At 38.2% G+C, this 14,752-nt stretch overlaps 1 protein-coding gene across 2 annotated transcripts in view; it reads right to left on the bottom strand.

The window, feature by feature from the left end:
* Positions 1-453: 453 nt before the first annotated feature.
* Positions 454-14,752, bottom strand: part of LOC134427256 (carbonic anhydrase 2) — a 33,128-nt gene continuing 18,829 nt past the window's right edge. For both annotated transcript variants that reach the window (XM_063172938.1, XM_063172948.1), the window contains exons 3-7: positions 7,116-7,234; positions 5,609-5,701; positions 4,783-4,845; positions 3,604-3,759; positions 454-1,310 (exon numbers count right to left, since the gene is read on the bottom strand). In XM_063172938.1, the coding sequence (XP_063029008.1) occupies positions 1,191-1,310; positions 3,604-3,759; positions 4,783-4,845; positions 5,609-5,701; positions 7,116-7,234 (551 nt within the window). In that variant the 3' untranslated portion in view covers positions 454-1,190. The remainder of the gene's footprint in view (positions 1,311-3,603; positions 3,760-4,782; positions 4,846-5,608; positions 5,702-7,115; positions 7,235-14,752) is intronic.

Below are 14,752 nucleotides of genomic sequence, written 5' to 3' on the forward strand. Positions count from 1 at the left end.
CACTTCAAGATATCTTCATTCTCATCACACACATTTCAAGATCCAGGTGCTTCAGAACATAGCCTGCCCAACTGATACCTTATAAATTACAACGTGATTCCTTATGGAGTAGCAAACTCATAACAAATTAATTTAAAAACTAGCACCAAAATCTAGCCCATTCTTCAACAGAATTTTGTTCAAAAGTTTTGTGAGGGCGTCTTTCATTGTACATTCCAATTTGATGATCATTTGTAATGATTGCTCAAAATTAACACTTCCTTCTGCTATCAGAGAGAAGATACCTACTTAGAGAAAATTTCTTAGCATGTCCATACAGTCTTGCATTCATGTTCAGTGTCACTGAAGCCAATTCCCAATGTATGTATCTAGCAATTATGTTTCATATGCAACCATGTGAACAGATTAGTGACTTCTTACCAAAATTAAAATAACAGCAGGGAAGCAAAAAAATAGAAGTATAGATTTATTAGAGAAGTTATCTAAAATACAATATTATTTTCCTTTTTAAATTAGGACATATATTATTTCAATGAAAAGATATTTTGTATTATTTCTATGGTAATAACAACTTTTAAAGAAAACATTTAATTTAGAACATTTTTAATTAAAAAACCCAACACTATCATTAAGACGTAACTAAGGCTGTTGACAGCACGGGTAAAAATGCAAAATAGTCTCAAAAATATTTACATGTCAGTTTCTTAAAATCTAAGTAGTCTAATTCTAAATATTCATTTTGCTTAACTTTCTCAAAATACATTTTTCTCTAAATTATAGCTAGATTCTGTATTCCTGTGCTTCTTACAAAGCTTCAAGTTATCGTTAGTTACGTGTACTATCACACCAGTAGATGAGGTTTCTTAAAATGGCTTATTTTGCTACCACCATATCCTCTCCCAAGTGGCCAACTTACTGTTATACCAAAGTGTCAGTCGCAGTAATAGTCACCAAAATGCACACAGCCACCCACCCCCTGCCTCCCCCAACCCCACACCTTAAGAACCCTTTCCCATTCAGCCAAGAGCCTTTCCCGTTTCAATAGCTGGCATTTCAGACGCAGAGCAAAAGAAAGTAAATGGATCTGGGAGACAAGATGTTGCCTGGGCACACACGGCAAAGTTTGATTTGGGCTTAGCAAAAGGGGCTCCTCACAAACACAGCAATTCCTAACACTCTCAGCACTGAGGTTACTGGAAGGAGGCTCTGACTTCTCTGCTCTTCAAAGGCTGGCATGGGCGCCAGTTGTCCACCATATGGCACACGGGCTCATTCTCAGCGTTGAAGCAAAGGCCACGGAGTTTGCACATCTGTGGGAAAAGGCACAAATATCCTCAAATGCATCCTCCCATTTCAGCAGGACTTGTTGAAACTACACATCTTGGGCCTGAACCAGAGCTCTGACCCAAAGTTTTGACAGTACTAGTAGCCTGGAGATGGCATCAGCACCTACGGGTCTGCATTTCACCCACACCATTTCCAGCCTTGACATAGCCCCTCCTGTCCACAAAATATCCTGGCAAGAACTGTGAATGCACAAAAAACAAGGACATAGACACACATTTCTGAACTCTGCAAGCAAAGAGCTGTTTGTCCTTGATCCAGATATGAATTGAAATCCTTTCAGAATCCTCTGCAAGTTATACAGTTTTGGCTGGGTTTTTTTTAAGTCCACTTGAAATAATAACAATTAAAAATCGTTTTACCCCTGGGTCAAAATAAAGCTGTTGAATGAATTCAAATTATCCTGATTTTGAAATGCTGTGAGGGGAAAGCTGCTTCACATCAACAGCAGCATACTGTATAGTTATGGTACTTGTTCCTAAAGTACAACTGGAACTGTTCTCACAATCTGATGTAAAAACAGCACCTTTATGTGGAAATAGGGATCTCCAAAACTCACAAAAAGATTGTGCCAAAATAATAACCCACCCCAAACATAGTCTCACATGGACAGGTAGAAGTGCTGATGAATGTATGTAGGTGGGTCATAGGATTTCCTACAAATCAGGCTCTAGACCAGTTTTTCCACATTCAAGGAAAAAAGGCCTCAGCAGTGACCTGTGTCCTCTGGACTTCACCTTCAGGACCAACCAGAACAAAGTTCAGAGCTGAACCTCTGACCGGAACTGCTGCATCACAACAAGTGACAGCAGGTTTGCTATACCCTACTCTTATATTCAGCTTCTTTTTAGCTTTGGAAAACCTAACCACCTTAAACCTTGAATCAATACTCTTACATACGGTTTCTTGTTTTGATCAGTATGGGAATGAAAAAGCCAACTGCCACACAGTGTGGAAATATTGATGATAACATGGAGGGATGTGTAAGGGAGAAATAAGTGGTAACTTTTACCACGTGTAGGTGGTTGGAGTAGGTAGAGTAGAAAAAAACCACTATTTTGGTGGATGTGCTCCTGCCTTATAATAAAACCATATTTGCAAACTTTGGATTATCAACAGTAGTAGGAATAGTTTGGAGTAGTGTCAACTTTAATGCTCCCTTGCAGTTTACTAAAGACAAAAATTAAAATCAATTACTACTATAGTTATTACTTCCAATAGATCTTCCTCATCACATATTCTATGGGTGCTGCCTGCTTCTGAAACATCTCAGTTGCATTTTCTTTCCTATCAGAAGCCCCCTAGAATTAGGTGCAGGTTGTTAGCATTTCTAGCATCAATAAAAGATACTTAGGAATTTGAAGGTTAAAGCCCTTCAGGGCTGTTTTGTATTTACAGGCTCTAGATTCTATTTATATCTCTCAAGCACACAGATCTGAACCCAAAAATGGAATCTTAATTTCATTAATGGATAGTACAGAAAGCTGTGGCCAAGAGTGGTTTAATCTGCACAAGCTTCTTCCTGCTAGGAAGACTATCATTCTCAGGCTGGTCAAAAGAGTATTTTCTTAGGCAGCAGACTTCTGGAATCTGCAAATTTTGCCTCTTCTTAACAATGGGAGCTTTGTTAGAATCACCACAAAGCTGCGTAGGATTTCCCAGTCTGTTCTGTGACAACTTGCAAAAAGAGCTCAGTGTCCTGGAAATGCTGGAAAATCAACGGACCAACTACAGCTGTACTGTACTCTGTACAGCTACTACTCACAGTGTGAGACTGTGGATGCAGCACACACGGTCCCCAGGTGCTTTGTAAACCTGGCCTTTTCAGGGCAAGCAGACCCAGAGAGGTAATTACATGTACAGCAAACCTGCTGATGCTCACAATGCATGCTGGAATAACTCTGCATGTGCAAATGGTGCTTTCATGCATGCCTCAATTTTTCAGATTTTTACCACATGACAGCTCTAACCATGTATCTGAAAAATATCTGATAATTTTTTTCAAATTCCCCCCAGTCTTCCCTGGAGTGCCCAAATAGAAGACAGCCTTACATTCTACAGCAAACTACATCCACAAGCAGAAGCAGAGTCCTGTCAGGATTACCACTTCAGATAGATTTTTTTGACATGTGATGCTAGCTAATACCACACACAGCTCTGCACTAACACTGCCACTTCAAAGATCGCCTGGTGGGATGAACTGAAGCCATCAGTGCAACTCCAGTACACATCTACTGGCACCATCCAAAGGAAACCTACCTGCTCAGAGCTCACAGTGATGGGCTCCTTCAGAACATGCCAGATCACACATTCAAGCAGTGGTGGAGTTGTCAGTGAGCCAGGGTATGTCCAGTAGTCTCTGCATGCAGGAAGGAGTCCAGTGGGGTCAAAATTTGTAAAGGAAGCTTGCTTTCCCTACAATAAAATAAGCAGATGGGCTGATGTCAGGGAGAGAGCATTTGCACACACTAGGATTGCAGTAGTGAAGTCTCCTAGGAAAGCTCCATGGTTGTAGAAAGGCAAAAATGGAATTTGGCATCAAGTGTTGCATGCCAATTATAGTGCCTTTGGGATTAAATACTCTCAGCAATATATTTCTTACAAGATTTTCGAGATATTGCTTCTCATAACAAATGCTGCATTTATGTTCCTTAGTCTTAGAGATAAGATTTAACCTTGCCTGAAAAACAATGAGATTTCAGATGCCTCGTACACTGATTGCATGGGAAACACAGAACCTGTGAGACCTGTTGGAGAGTCCATTGCAGTAAGCAGCACATCCCTTTACCACAAAGGGCACCTCATGAGAATATGACAGCATAGTCTCATTTCTTATCTTTGCTGTCCACATTTCTCATTGGCCTTTACCCACTATGAAGGTGTCTAATTACTCACCAAGTACTTTAGTTTCTCATTACTCAGCACACTAAAATCACACACACTGCACACAATATTTAAGACACAGGAAGAGTTTTTCCCCTTAATTATATGTACTGATCAAACTGTTTATCTGAACTCTCTCTAGAAATAGCCAAGAGAAGCATGACCTCCTGGAAAAAGGCAATTTAACCCACAGATGCACAGAGGGGAAATGCCTTTTCCATCTGTTACCACAGACGAGAAAGGGCACCTGTGGTTTAGATTAGGAAGATGAATCCTATCCTATAGGCTTAAAAACAGTTAAAAGACAGAGAAAGGGAAATGTAGTCACAAAGATAGGAAATAATCACTATTTCCAGTATTCCATGCTCTCTACCTCAACTTCATTCCAATCTGTTTTGCTTTTAGAATTATAGGAGCACCTTTGCTAATGGCAGGAAGTTTGTTTTACTTTCATATATGCAGAAGGCTGGGAAGAAGTAAAAAACTGTACTTTCCAAAGAGGATGACTTAGCAGAGTTGTGATGGGTGTCCATGAACACAGACAGCAAGTATTACCTTGGTTTGAATGGAGCTCAGAGCATCCACAACCTTCTGCATCTCAGGCTTGGCATTTCCCACCTGTAACACAAACCATAAGAAAATAAAAATCACCATGCATTCTCATGACACCTTTAGTTTTCTGTTATAGTTCTCAGGGAAACTTTTTTTTTCCCAGTTGCATTTCATTACATAATAGGAGTATTACAGTGTAAGTGACTTAAACAGGCTCTGTAAAATCATGCCAGTTGACAGTGAGCACAAACGGGTCAGCCAAGGACATTGGACACAATGAAGCTATTTTCATTTACAGTGTGTGGATTTATTTTTGGACCTAAGCTGCTGTTCTTTTATGGAAGTCACCCTCCCAATAAAATAGTCACCCTCAGTGAGGCCAGGATGGAATACTACGTACTGCTGGAGCAGATATCTCTGCAAGCTAGCTGTCAAGACAATTCAACTAACACAAAACACAAAACACTCTGGCATTTAACAATGACAAGAAAAGGAAAATAGGTGTTATTTAGGCTGGTCACAATGCAGATGCACACACACAACTTGGTCAGTTATGCACATTACCTTTCACTGGTAAGGCAGCATCACTGTCTTGATGAAGGCAAGAATGCTGCTACAGGGCTGCCACAGTGATGGATGGCAGTCACACTCCATGGCCAGTGTACAATTTTTATAGATAAAGGAAGGTAACAATTTGGAGCACCACCTAGTTTGGTATGGATTTGGGCAGTACAGCACAATGCTGCCTTATTCTTTTCTGCTCTTAGGTTCTCCTCACAACACAATGAATTTGCTGGACAAATAATAAAAAAGTAAAAGTTTCACAAACCTTCATGAAGATGCCCACCACCGCTAAACCATCAGGATGCTTCACAGCTTCAGCAAATTTACCATATTTTACATTCCAGTGAACAATATGGAGCTGGGAGCAAGAAAACAAAGAAGCACTGTGAAGATGATATTCCATCCAGAATACTTCACAAATAAAGATGCAGGGAAGTAATTTATTAAGAGCAAGATGGTGTTTTACTGCTGAGGTTTGAAAGCTTTTGTGTATAGTTAAGAACTTGTTGAATTATTTATCTACTTTAAAGTTTCATTTATTCAAAGAGATTTCTGTAATGTGTTTTATTTTGCTCCTCACTCCAAGTCTCTAGTGAGTTTTAAAGGCAAACTGTGGCTGTATCATTCTGCTTTTCATGTGGTGAAACTCCTGTTATCTTCAGCATAAGTTTTTTCCCACATACAGCCCACAGGATTTCAATGTAGTATTTTAATGCTATATATCCTGGAGTTCTGAGCACACTGACATACATTGCCAGTGTCAGAAGAAGCAGAGAAGACACATTAACTACAGATTTGACTCACAATTTGGAAGGTTTGTTTTTTTTTAAAGCCAGTCCTGCCCTTTACTGGAAAGGCTTGGAAAAGAATATGAAATTAATCTCCAGATCATGTTAGCCAGGATGTTACTTTCTTTTTAATTTCCAAGTTATTTCTAATTTAAGTTTATCAGGCTGTTTCCCTACATCTGCAAGTCAAGTTGAACAAGTAATTATGGTACTGTGAAAGACAGAATGTAATTGAAGTATCTCAGATAAGACAAAAGCTACTTCCCTCATCAAAAAGCAGCAGAGCCAATGAATTTGTGGAGCAGTTTCTTTTATCTGTCAATGCAAATCACAGATACGTTCCACAAATATGTATTTATGAATATATTTTAGAAGTCAGTCACAGAAACCAGAGGTAGATTTCTAAACAGGGGATGAGGAAAGGTGAGATGAAAGGCCCTAAACTCATTCAGTTTCTGTATCAGACTGTAATATGGAGTCTTAAGTGGTCTGAGGGACACCTGGAGTCTCAAGGGATCACAAAGAGTGCCAGACAGTAAGATTGCACTTTACTGTCTGCCCTCTTCATAACTTTCCTTGATTATTTGCGACCAAAGTATGAAAATATCTGTCCCGAAATTATTCTACTGCTTTTATAAAGACCTCTGATGTTAAAAACTGAAGCTAGGAAAAGGGGATGTGCATGTACAGATGTGCTGTAATTCTCTTTTTTCATAATTTCCGAGAGTCATAGAGAAAGCGGGGAAAAATAGAGGTATTATCAATGTGGGGTTTTCTGTTTCTCTTTGACATGAAGTAGCTGAGAAAAATTACAAGGCTAATGCCCTGCTCTTGCAAGGACTATGTTCTAAGGTGGCATCATACCAAAATTGTCTATGCGAACCTTCTCCTGTGAGGATCTGTAGTGAAAGTGCTACTGTGGTGGAATACTTTAAAAAAATCAAACCTCATTATACAAAGAAGACTGGAGAAGGTAAAGCCTACCTCTGCATCATACTTCACACCATCCACAGTGTGCTCAGATCCCTGGCCATCACAGGATCCCCAGTGAATGTGAAACTGCACCAGCCTGTAGACTCCATCCAGCGCTCCTCCTTGCACCACTGCAAAATAAAGCAAATCACATAGTTGTTTCAGTTTGAAGGGAGACTTGATAACAAAAATTATCTCAAGTCTTTTATGTGATTTACAGTTCATTGCATGCTGCCATGCTACTCCAGATCATCCTCAATGGTACATTACTGCAATACACCAAAATTGATAATAAATGCATAAAAACATAAGTGACTTTACAGTGAGCATCTCATCAGCAATTTAACAGGCATGCTGGTATTTCAAGTGATGAAGGAAGATGTAACTTTTCTGTCACCAAATAGATTAAAAAAGCCCTTTGTAAGAGGCCCACATAGAATCATCCTAAGGAGGTACATTTGAAGACTGAATCATCTTCCATGTACAAACGTAGTCTGTTCTTTCGTTTTAGATACTTCATCCATTTAGGCCTTAATCCTGCAAATCCTGTAGCAGATTGGATTGGGTAAAATGATTTTGGTTCCAATTTAAACCTGAACACCTTTTAGCCATGGGTTAGCCTTCCTGCAGCAAGGTAAAGCACTAGGCACAGGAGAAGACAGTGCAGAGATATGAATTCAAATCTCTTGTTCTTGCCATTGTGGTGAAAACAGCAATGCTTACACAGATGGACTTTTTGGAAATGAGTTGTTTATTTCTGCTCTCCATTATCTGGCATTGCTTGTGCTATGGGACTGCTCTGAGTGAAGCTCCTAGACACACTTTGAATTATACAAGAGCAAGCTCCCTTATTCTGCTTGTTAGTTTTACCCTTCTACTCCAACTGTGACCAATCACCATTATGATTTGCAGGATCAAGCCCTACCATTGCAAAATGCTGAGGGCACAGACAACGTCTCCTCCAGTGCAGCATAAAGCACAGAATAATAACAATTAGTTCTATTAAATAGAGGTATTTATCTAAGTTATCAGAGAAAGGTTTCACATCAGGTTATGTTTTGGTTGGGGATTTTTTCATTTTTTTCCCTCAAGCATCTCAAATCCAAATTCAAAATAAAATCTTTAAGTTGTTATTTAAAAATTTAAAAACAAAAAGTAATTTGAAGTGTTAGGTATTTTAAGGGACCAATTTCTCTCTATAAATACCTATATACAATAAAGTGACAGAAGAGTGCTGACATCAGATATTACAGGTAAGTGTGCTCTGTGTATGTACAAATTAATGATTCTGAGGAGTAAAGATGCTTTCCTCTCAGTCTGCAATTAGTCTAGACATTAGCACAATACGTGCATGTGTGAAAATATGTATCAAATGCTGACTGGGAAAGGAGGCTGCAGGTTTGAAAAAGTCCCATTATACACAAGCATGGACAACACTAGCCATAGATACCAACAATCGGGTGAGAAAGATTTCACAAAAAATTTGCAACACATGAAATTGAAGTAAGATTTCTTAAAAATATGTTCATTTCCACCAGTGTTCCCTATGCATGCAAAATTTGGGTTCAGTGGACAAATCTAGAATTTGCCAAGGGCTCCTTTGGTAAATATATTTAGAAGTCTCCCAACATGTATCTTTATTTGAAAAACATGAATGGATGTTCCACTGCAACCTATGTAATTTCCAAAACTTTAGCCAACAGACCAGGACTTGCCCTACCTATTTCCAAGCTATGTGATCCAAAGAAGAATGTCTACTTAAAGTAATCAAATGGGAACTTAACTTATTCTACTTTTACATTTCTGCATGCACTAGTTTTCGAGAAGCATAACTCTTTCAAGCACAGGGCTACAAATCTGAGTACTTGATTCAGAACAGCAGCTGTAGAAGGATATTAGATCTTTTTGGAAATGAAGGAACTGGTTACTGTGTCTTTACAGAAACAAAATCATTTCATGTATACAATTTTAAAATGATGCCATGGAGTTACAGTGTTTCAGTTCCTTTAGCTCAGAGTCTTGCCGGTTGTTGCAGGCACAAATGGACTGAGGTTCCATCACTCCTTGACCTCAGAAAGCACTAGCACAGCACAGGTTAATCTGCCATTATTAATCAATGGAAAGCATGCTGAAAAGCAGAACCATGCAATGTTCTTGAGTTCATTTGCAGTGTTATTTCTCCACACAAAGTTTGCTATAGTCTCAAAACCTCAAAAGATGCAGAAAAGTCTCTTTGCAGTTTTTGCTTACTTTTCTCATTCTGTGGTTCTCAAATCCAGCACTAGCTTATTTTGACTCACAGCAGAGCATTCAAAGAAAGTAACAATTAGATTAGTGTGAATGAATACAAATCCAGCAGGCTTAATTACAGAATGGCCCTCTTGTTCTAGCCTATGTTAAGCAGTTATTTTTTTTAACACTTCTCAGTCTTCCCAAGAAAGTAAAACTAAACTTAAAAGGCAAAGTAGGAATGATGGAACTGCTTTTTTCTTCAGAGCAAGCTTTTCAAACCATAGACAAATGCTACCACTTTTTGCAATATAAAAGTCCACAGAGAATCAGAACAACATTGATACCAGCAACTTCCCTTTGTTCCATCTGACAGGAATATCAATTCGAGGCCATGTTGAAAAAAGTCCAACCTTTCCATCCCTTTTTTAAAAGGAATGGGGAAGTTCTGATCCATATTGGAGAATGTCATCATTAGCTCCCTTACTTTTGAAATCAGTATTAGTGAAAACCATCCCGAAAATACCTAGGTAGCTGTGATCTTTTCTGTTTTATAGTACAGCTTCAGATGCAACACTGTCTGAAAACAGCACAAGAGGAGCTGAAAAAACATTATTTTCTCACAGATTCCATTTACTCAAGACAATTATCACAACCTGGTCTTGTGTTGTAGCCCAAGAGGTGACAGTTTGGCAATGCCTGTTCTTCTTTTCCACTATTAGACACTTATTAGACAAATCTGGAGCTATTTTCCTTAGATTAAGAAAAAGGGGTTTTTTTCATTACCATTCTATCTTCTACCCTTTACTGGAAAAGTTATACTAGCAACATCCAGTAATTACTGGACATTTCATAACATTTCACTGTTAAATGTTCTCATAACTTGGTCTAAATTAAGTGAACACAGTATTAGAAGCACTAATTCAGGAAGTCAAATAAGCACCCAAACTCTTCCCTTTATGTGACTTATACCAACTGTGGGATAGAGAAGGTGAAGTTTATTTGACTTCATTACACTTTCTTGGGATATTTGAAAACACACAGAAATCAAAGGGTGTTTTGCTGCATCTGGTATAGCTGTTAACCGAGGCTTCACACCTTCACTGTTTTATTTAAAGGAAAGTTGGTGAACAGTTATCCTTCCAATGTAAAGCAGAACAGCCTTGTAAAAAAATGCTGTCGACCACTTCATACCTTTTTTCAGGAAGTGGCAGCATCCACATCTAAATTTCTGTAGGAATACCGCAGGAATTCCTGTTATTTAGTTAAGTCCTATGGAATGTTCTCTTTATACAGAGCAGAAGACTAATACACCTCATAAAACCAATAAACATGTCAAAGGATTAATAAAAATGGAGGAAGCACAAGACTGTTTAAAAAGGTAGACTGAATTCCTTCGTGTCATACAAATTAGTGTGACAAGAAAAAATAGAACTGTAAAGTCTGTCAATCTGAGAAAAATGCAGAATGAGAAAATGTTCTACAAATGAGAATCATTGACTACAAAGCTCCTTCCAGCAGCTAAAATAATGGGTTCACTAGAGCACAGTAGATGTCCAAAAGCTCCAGACTTGGAGAATTAATTCTAACTGAGACTCTACCAAACAAAAACCCAGCAGCAGGGAATTTCAAGCGTCTACCTTTGAGCACAGCCCTCTTACACACATACTGCTTTAGCACAAAGAAAACCATGATTTTTTATCAGCCTACAGTAGGTGTGATGTCTAAATAATATTCTAGGCATATGTTTATGTTAATATATGCATAGTACATACATTAGTGCTAATATTTGGTAAGCTTTTGTGTGTACACAGACATCTGTACAGTGGAAAACAGGACAAAAAGACAAAGCAGATGAAGCATTACTTGAGGCAAGAAAAAAACCTACTTGAGCACCATGTACTATTAATGACATGAAAAAGGCTCTTATGATGATGCTCAGGAATTAGCCTTGTGTTCTTATGCAAGGATGGGCTTCCCATCTGACAGACTAGAGTTCAGTTAGGGTGAGCTGCCACTTCTGTGAAACGTGGAGTACAGAGAGCCACATTTTGTGAGATGTTTCCTTCTTTATGTTATCTCTTTCAGACATTCCTCCTAGGACATTGTATCATGACAAGCAACAAGAGCAAGACAGCACCGAAGCATCTGACTTTAGGGCTCATATTTGCAGAAAACATCTGTAATGGGTTTCCCTATGAGAAAAAAAAAGGTATATCATAAGGAAAAAAACCAAAACAAACCTACTTCTGACCTTCCTAGAAACTTAACCTGATAAGGCTGTAAGGATGTTCCACAGAGATAGACCAGAATAAAAAGTTGCCAAAACACAGCAAGTCCTGAAGACGTGTGTATCTGCAGCAGGTCAGCGGTTCCAATTCACCTCAGTTGAACTATTTCACCCAGACTGAGCAGCAGCCAGGAAGACTCTGACCTGCTTCAGGATACAAAGTAATTTAGGTTCTTAACATTCCTCCAACTGCCTGGGACCAGCAGAGCTTATTTCTCATGTAGTCTTTTAAATAAAAATTCTCTGAGAATCATAAGATGCTGTACTGAGTCTCTGACCAGCCTTCTGCCCTCACATTTCACACTATATAGCCTTACAACAACTTTGAGAACCAAGCTGGAAGAATTAAAATTCTCTTGAAAGTATCAACTGATTTAATTTCTAATGTAATACCTAAATACTAATGCAGTGGCTGCTCATTGTACTGAAAATTGTGTACTGGACAGTGTTCATACTACCCTCAGATCTAATGAAGAACTAGCAAATTCAAGGTGTGAGCATTGCCTCTAAGTATGCAGCAGTCCCTCACGCCTGTAAGTAAATAAACAAATTATCAGCTGAGAAGAGTGGTAATCGTGACATCTGGCACACAGCTTCATTACAGCTTAAAAATAAACTTTTCCAAGTGGCCCCAGCTGATAACAGCTGACTAGTTTCTCCTGGTTTTGCATTAAAAGCGCCTCTAGAGGAGGGATTAGCAAAAGGAAAGGAAGGAAGTTTCCATAATGGTTAAATTCACAATCCAAGTCAAATGTCTGCTCAGAAATTGCATGTTAATATTAAAAAAAAAAAAAAACAAAACAAACAAACCTCCCCCCCCGAACAAACCAACCCCACCCCAGTGTAAATGAAGAAGGACACTTCTCTGTGAAGAAATGAAGACCTGAAACATGCAGGACTAATCTCATGCCCTCTCATCTTCTTTCCAGTTCCTGGAAATACTGGAACTATTCAAGTTACTTGTTTGTACAGACTTTGCAGCTTCTGCTGATCCCAATTCACAGGAAAGATGACTTAAAGATCACACGCCCTTGAAACCTCTGACTTTTTAGCCAAGCCATGCACAACATTACTTGTGACATAAGCAGGTGTCTGAATGCAGTCCCCTAAATCTATAATCAGTCAGTTCTCTGATTCCAAAGGATCAACACATTCATTGCTTAACCAGTGTGGACCTTCAATGCATGACCCTATACTGATGACATGCAATATTATTCTGGCATGGTTAATATTGTATCTTTAGATCTGGGAAACCTAAAAATAAACCAGTAGCAGTGACTTTGATTTAGAGCTGTTCCTTAAAGACAGCAGACCTACATGCTTCTTCTTTCGTTTACCAAGTGAAGTGGAAGTGTAGAAGAGCAACAATGATATTATTTTCAAAGAAACTCACTGCCAACTGAGCAGTGCCAATGCACTGGCTCTTCAATAACCACTGTGACAAAACAGATTAGTTTATTTACAGTGAGTCATAATTCAAGACAGCTGAAGTGTATGCATTAATATTTACAATTATAGAAAGAATCAGGTAATATATTGGATTACAGCTACTGAAGGTCTCTCAAAGGGAGCTAGCATCAAGGCAAATACAGTATTTTCATTTTCAAGGTCTTTCCCATAATTTTAAGTTCTACTATAACTTAATGTTTGCAAAAATGTCAGATTTACTTGGGACACTGACTTGAATTTCAGTACTCTAGCTCGGCAACAAGGAGAAGGGAAAAATTAAGTGACTTAGCCACAAGCATAAATTACCAGCACATTTTGTCAAGTCTCTAGAGTTTGACACCATAGTTTCAATTCACTTCTGTCAGGTTCTACAGTTAAAATATGATATTTTAACATTCTTGTTACAGAACAAAGTCATGGCTAATTGACTTCTTTTATAAGCTCATCAAACACTTGGTCAGAAAATGCAGAATACAGAGTCTACTGTTGTGAACATGCCTTGCTTGAATTTCAGAACTTAGATAAATTCTCAAAGACTCTGGAAAAACTCACATAGAGAACACACTTTATGTGTGTTACGAAATCTTTCAGACTCTTGAGGGTTTTTTGAGCAGATCATGTCCTGCGGTTTTATGGCTCTGAGAGGTCACTATTTACTTCTGTCTTTTAAAGTGAGGGAAGTGATACACAAGTCCTTACAGAAGACTGGAATATGCCACATTTAATATGATAAAAGAAGTACCCTTAATGAGACTCCTTTGCTGTAAAGTTCTTGTATTATAGTTACACATCTTATTTTGAGAGTTATCATCATCAGTTGCTTCACTCATACATGTAGGGTCTAGTTCTACTACAAGAGTGGATAAACCTGAATTCAAAGTTTTATTCCTAGTGACACTTTTATCATAATGACTTCTGGCTGTGAAAATGAAGTAGAAATTTTTGAAATTAAAGAATTTTGAAGATGAACACCTACAAATACCTTATGTTCCACTACTATTAAAAGACAGTGGATATGAAAATTAAGAAAGCAACTGCAAGAATTGAAGGCAAAGACTGACTAAGTAACAACTGAATGGGGAAGTTCAGAATTCAGTTTCTAAGAAAGCATTCCAAAAGGGTCCAAGCATACCAAATAGAAAATACCTATTTTCTTTACGCTATTACTACCTGCTTGGAATTTTTAAAATTGCAATTGCATATTTTTAATTGTATTATTTATTACATTATTATTAAATATTATTTATTATCTTTTAAATTGCATTTTGTATATTCAGAAGAGCAGGAGTGATCAAACAGACACCAAGACCTAGAACTGATGTTCAGAAGGCTTCAGTGTCATTAGTTATGAGACTGACGGTTCTTAATGAAATGGATCTACTTTGCGTGCAGTTACTCATCTTGAAGATTATTCACAAACAATGATCTTATTACTTCATTTTGCGCCTACTACTACAGATAATTCATTACCACATATGGGACAGCTCATAGAAACAAGCAATACAGCCTGTGGGAAGTATTTACAGGATATTATTCCATTGTCTTCTGTAAAACATACCAGCACATCACATAACCTCACATAGCTTCTCCCTGTGATTGTTGTGTGATGTCTAAGCAAGAGCTGGGTATGCACATTTGAGTCTCAAATTCAGAATCAAGCAGATACAAGTCAAAGACAGCT

Source organism: Melospiza melodia, chromosome 1, assembly GCF_035770615.1.
Source record: "Melospiza melodia melodia isolate bMelMel2 chromosome 1, bMelMel2.pri, whole genome shotgun sequence".
Lineage (NCBI taxonomy): Eukaryota > Metazoa > Chordata > Aves > Passeriformes > Passerellidae > Melospiza > Melospiza melodia.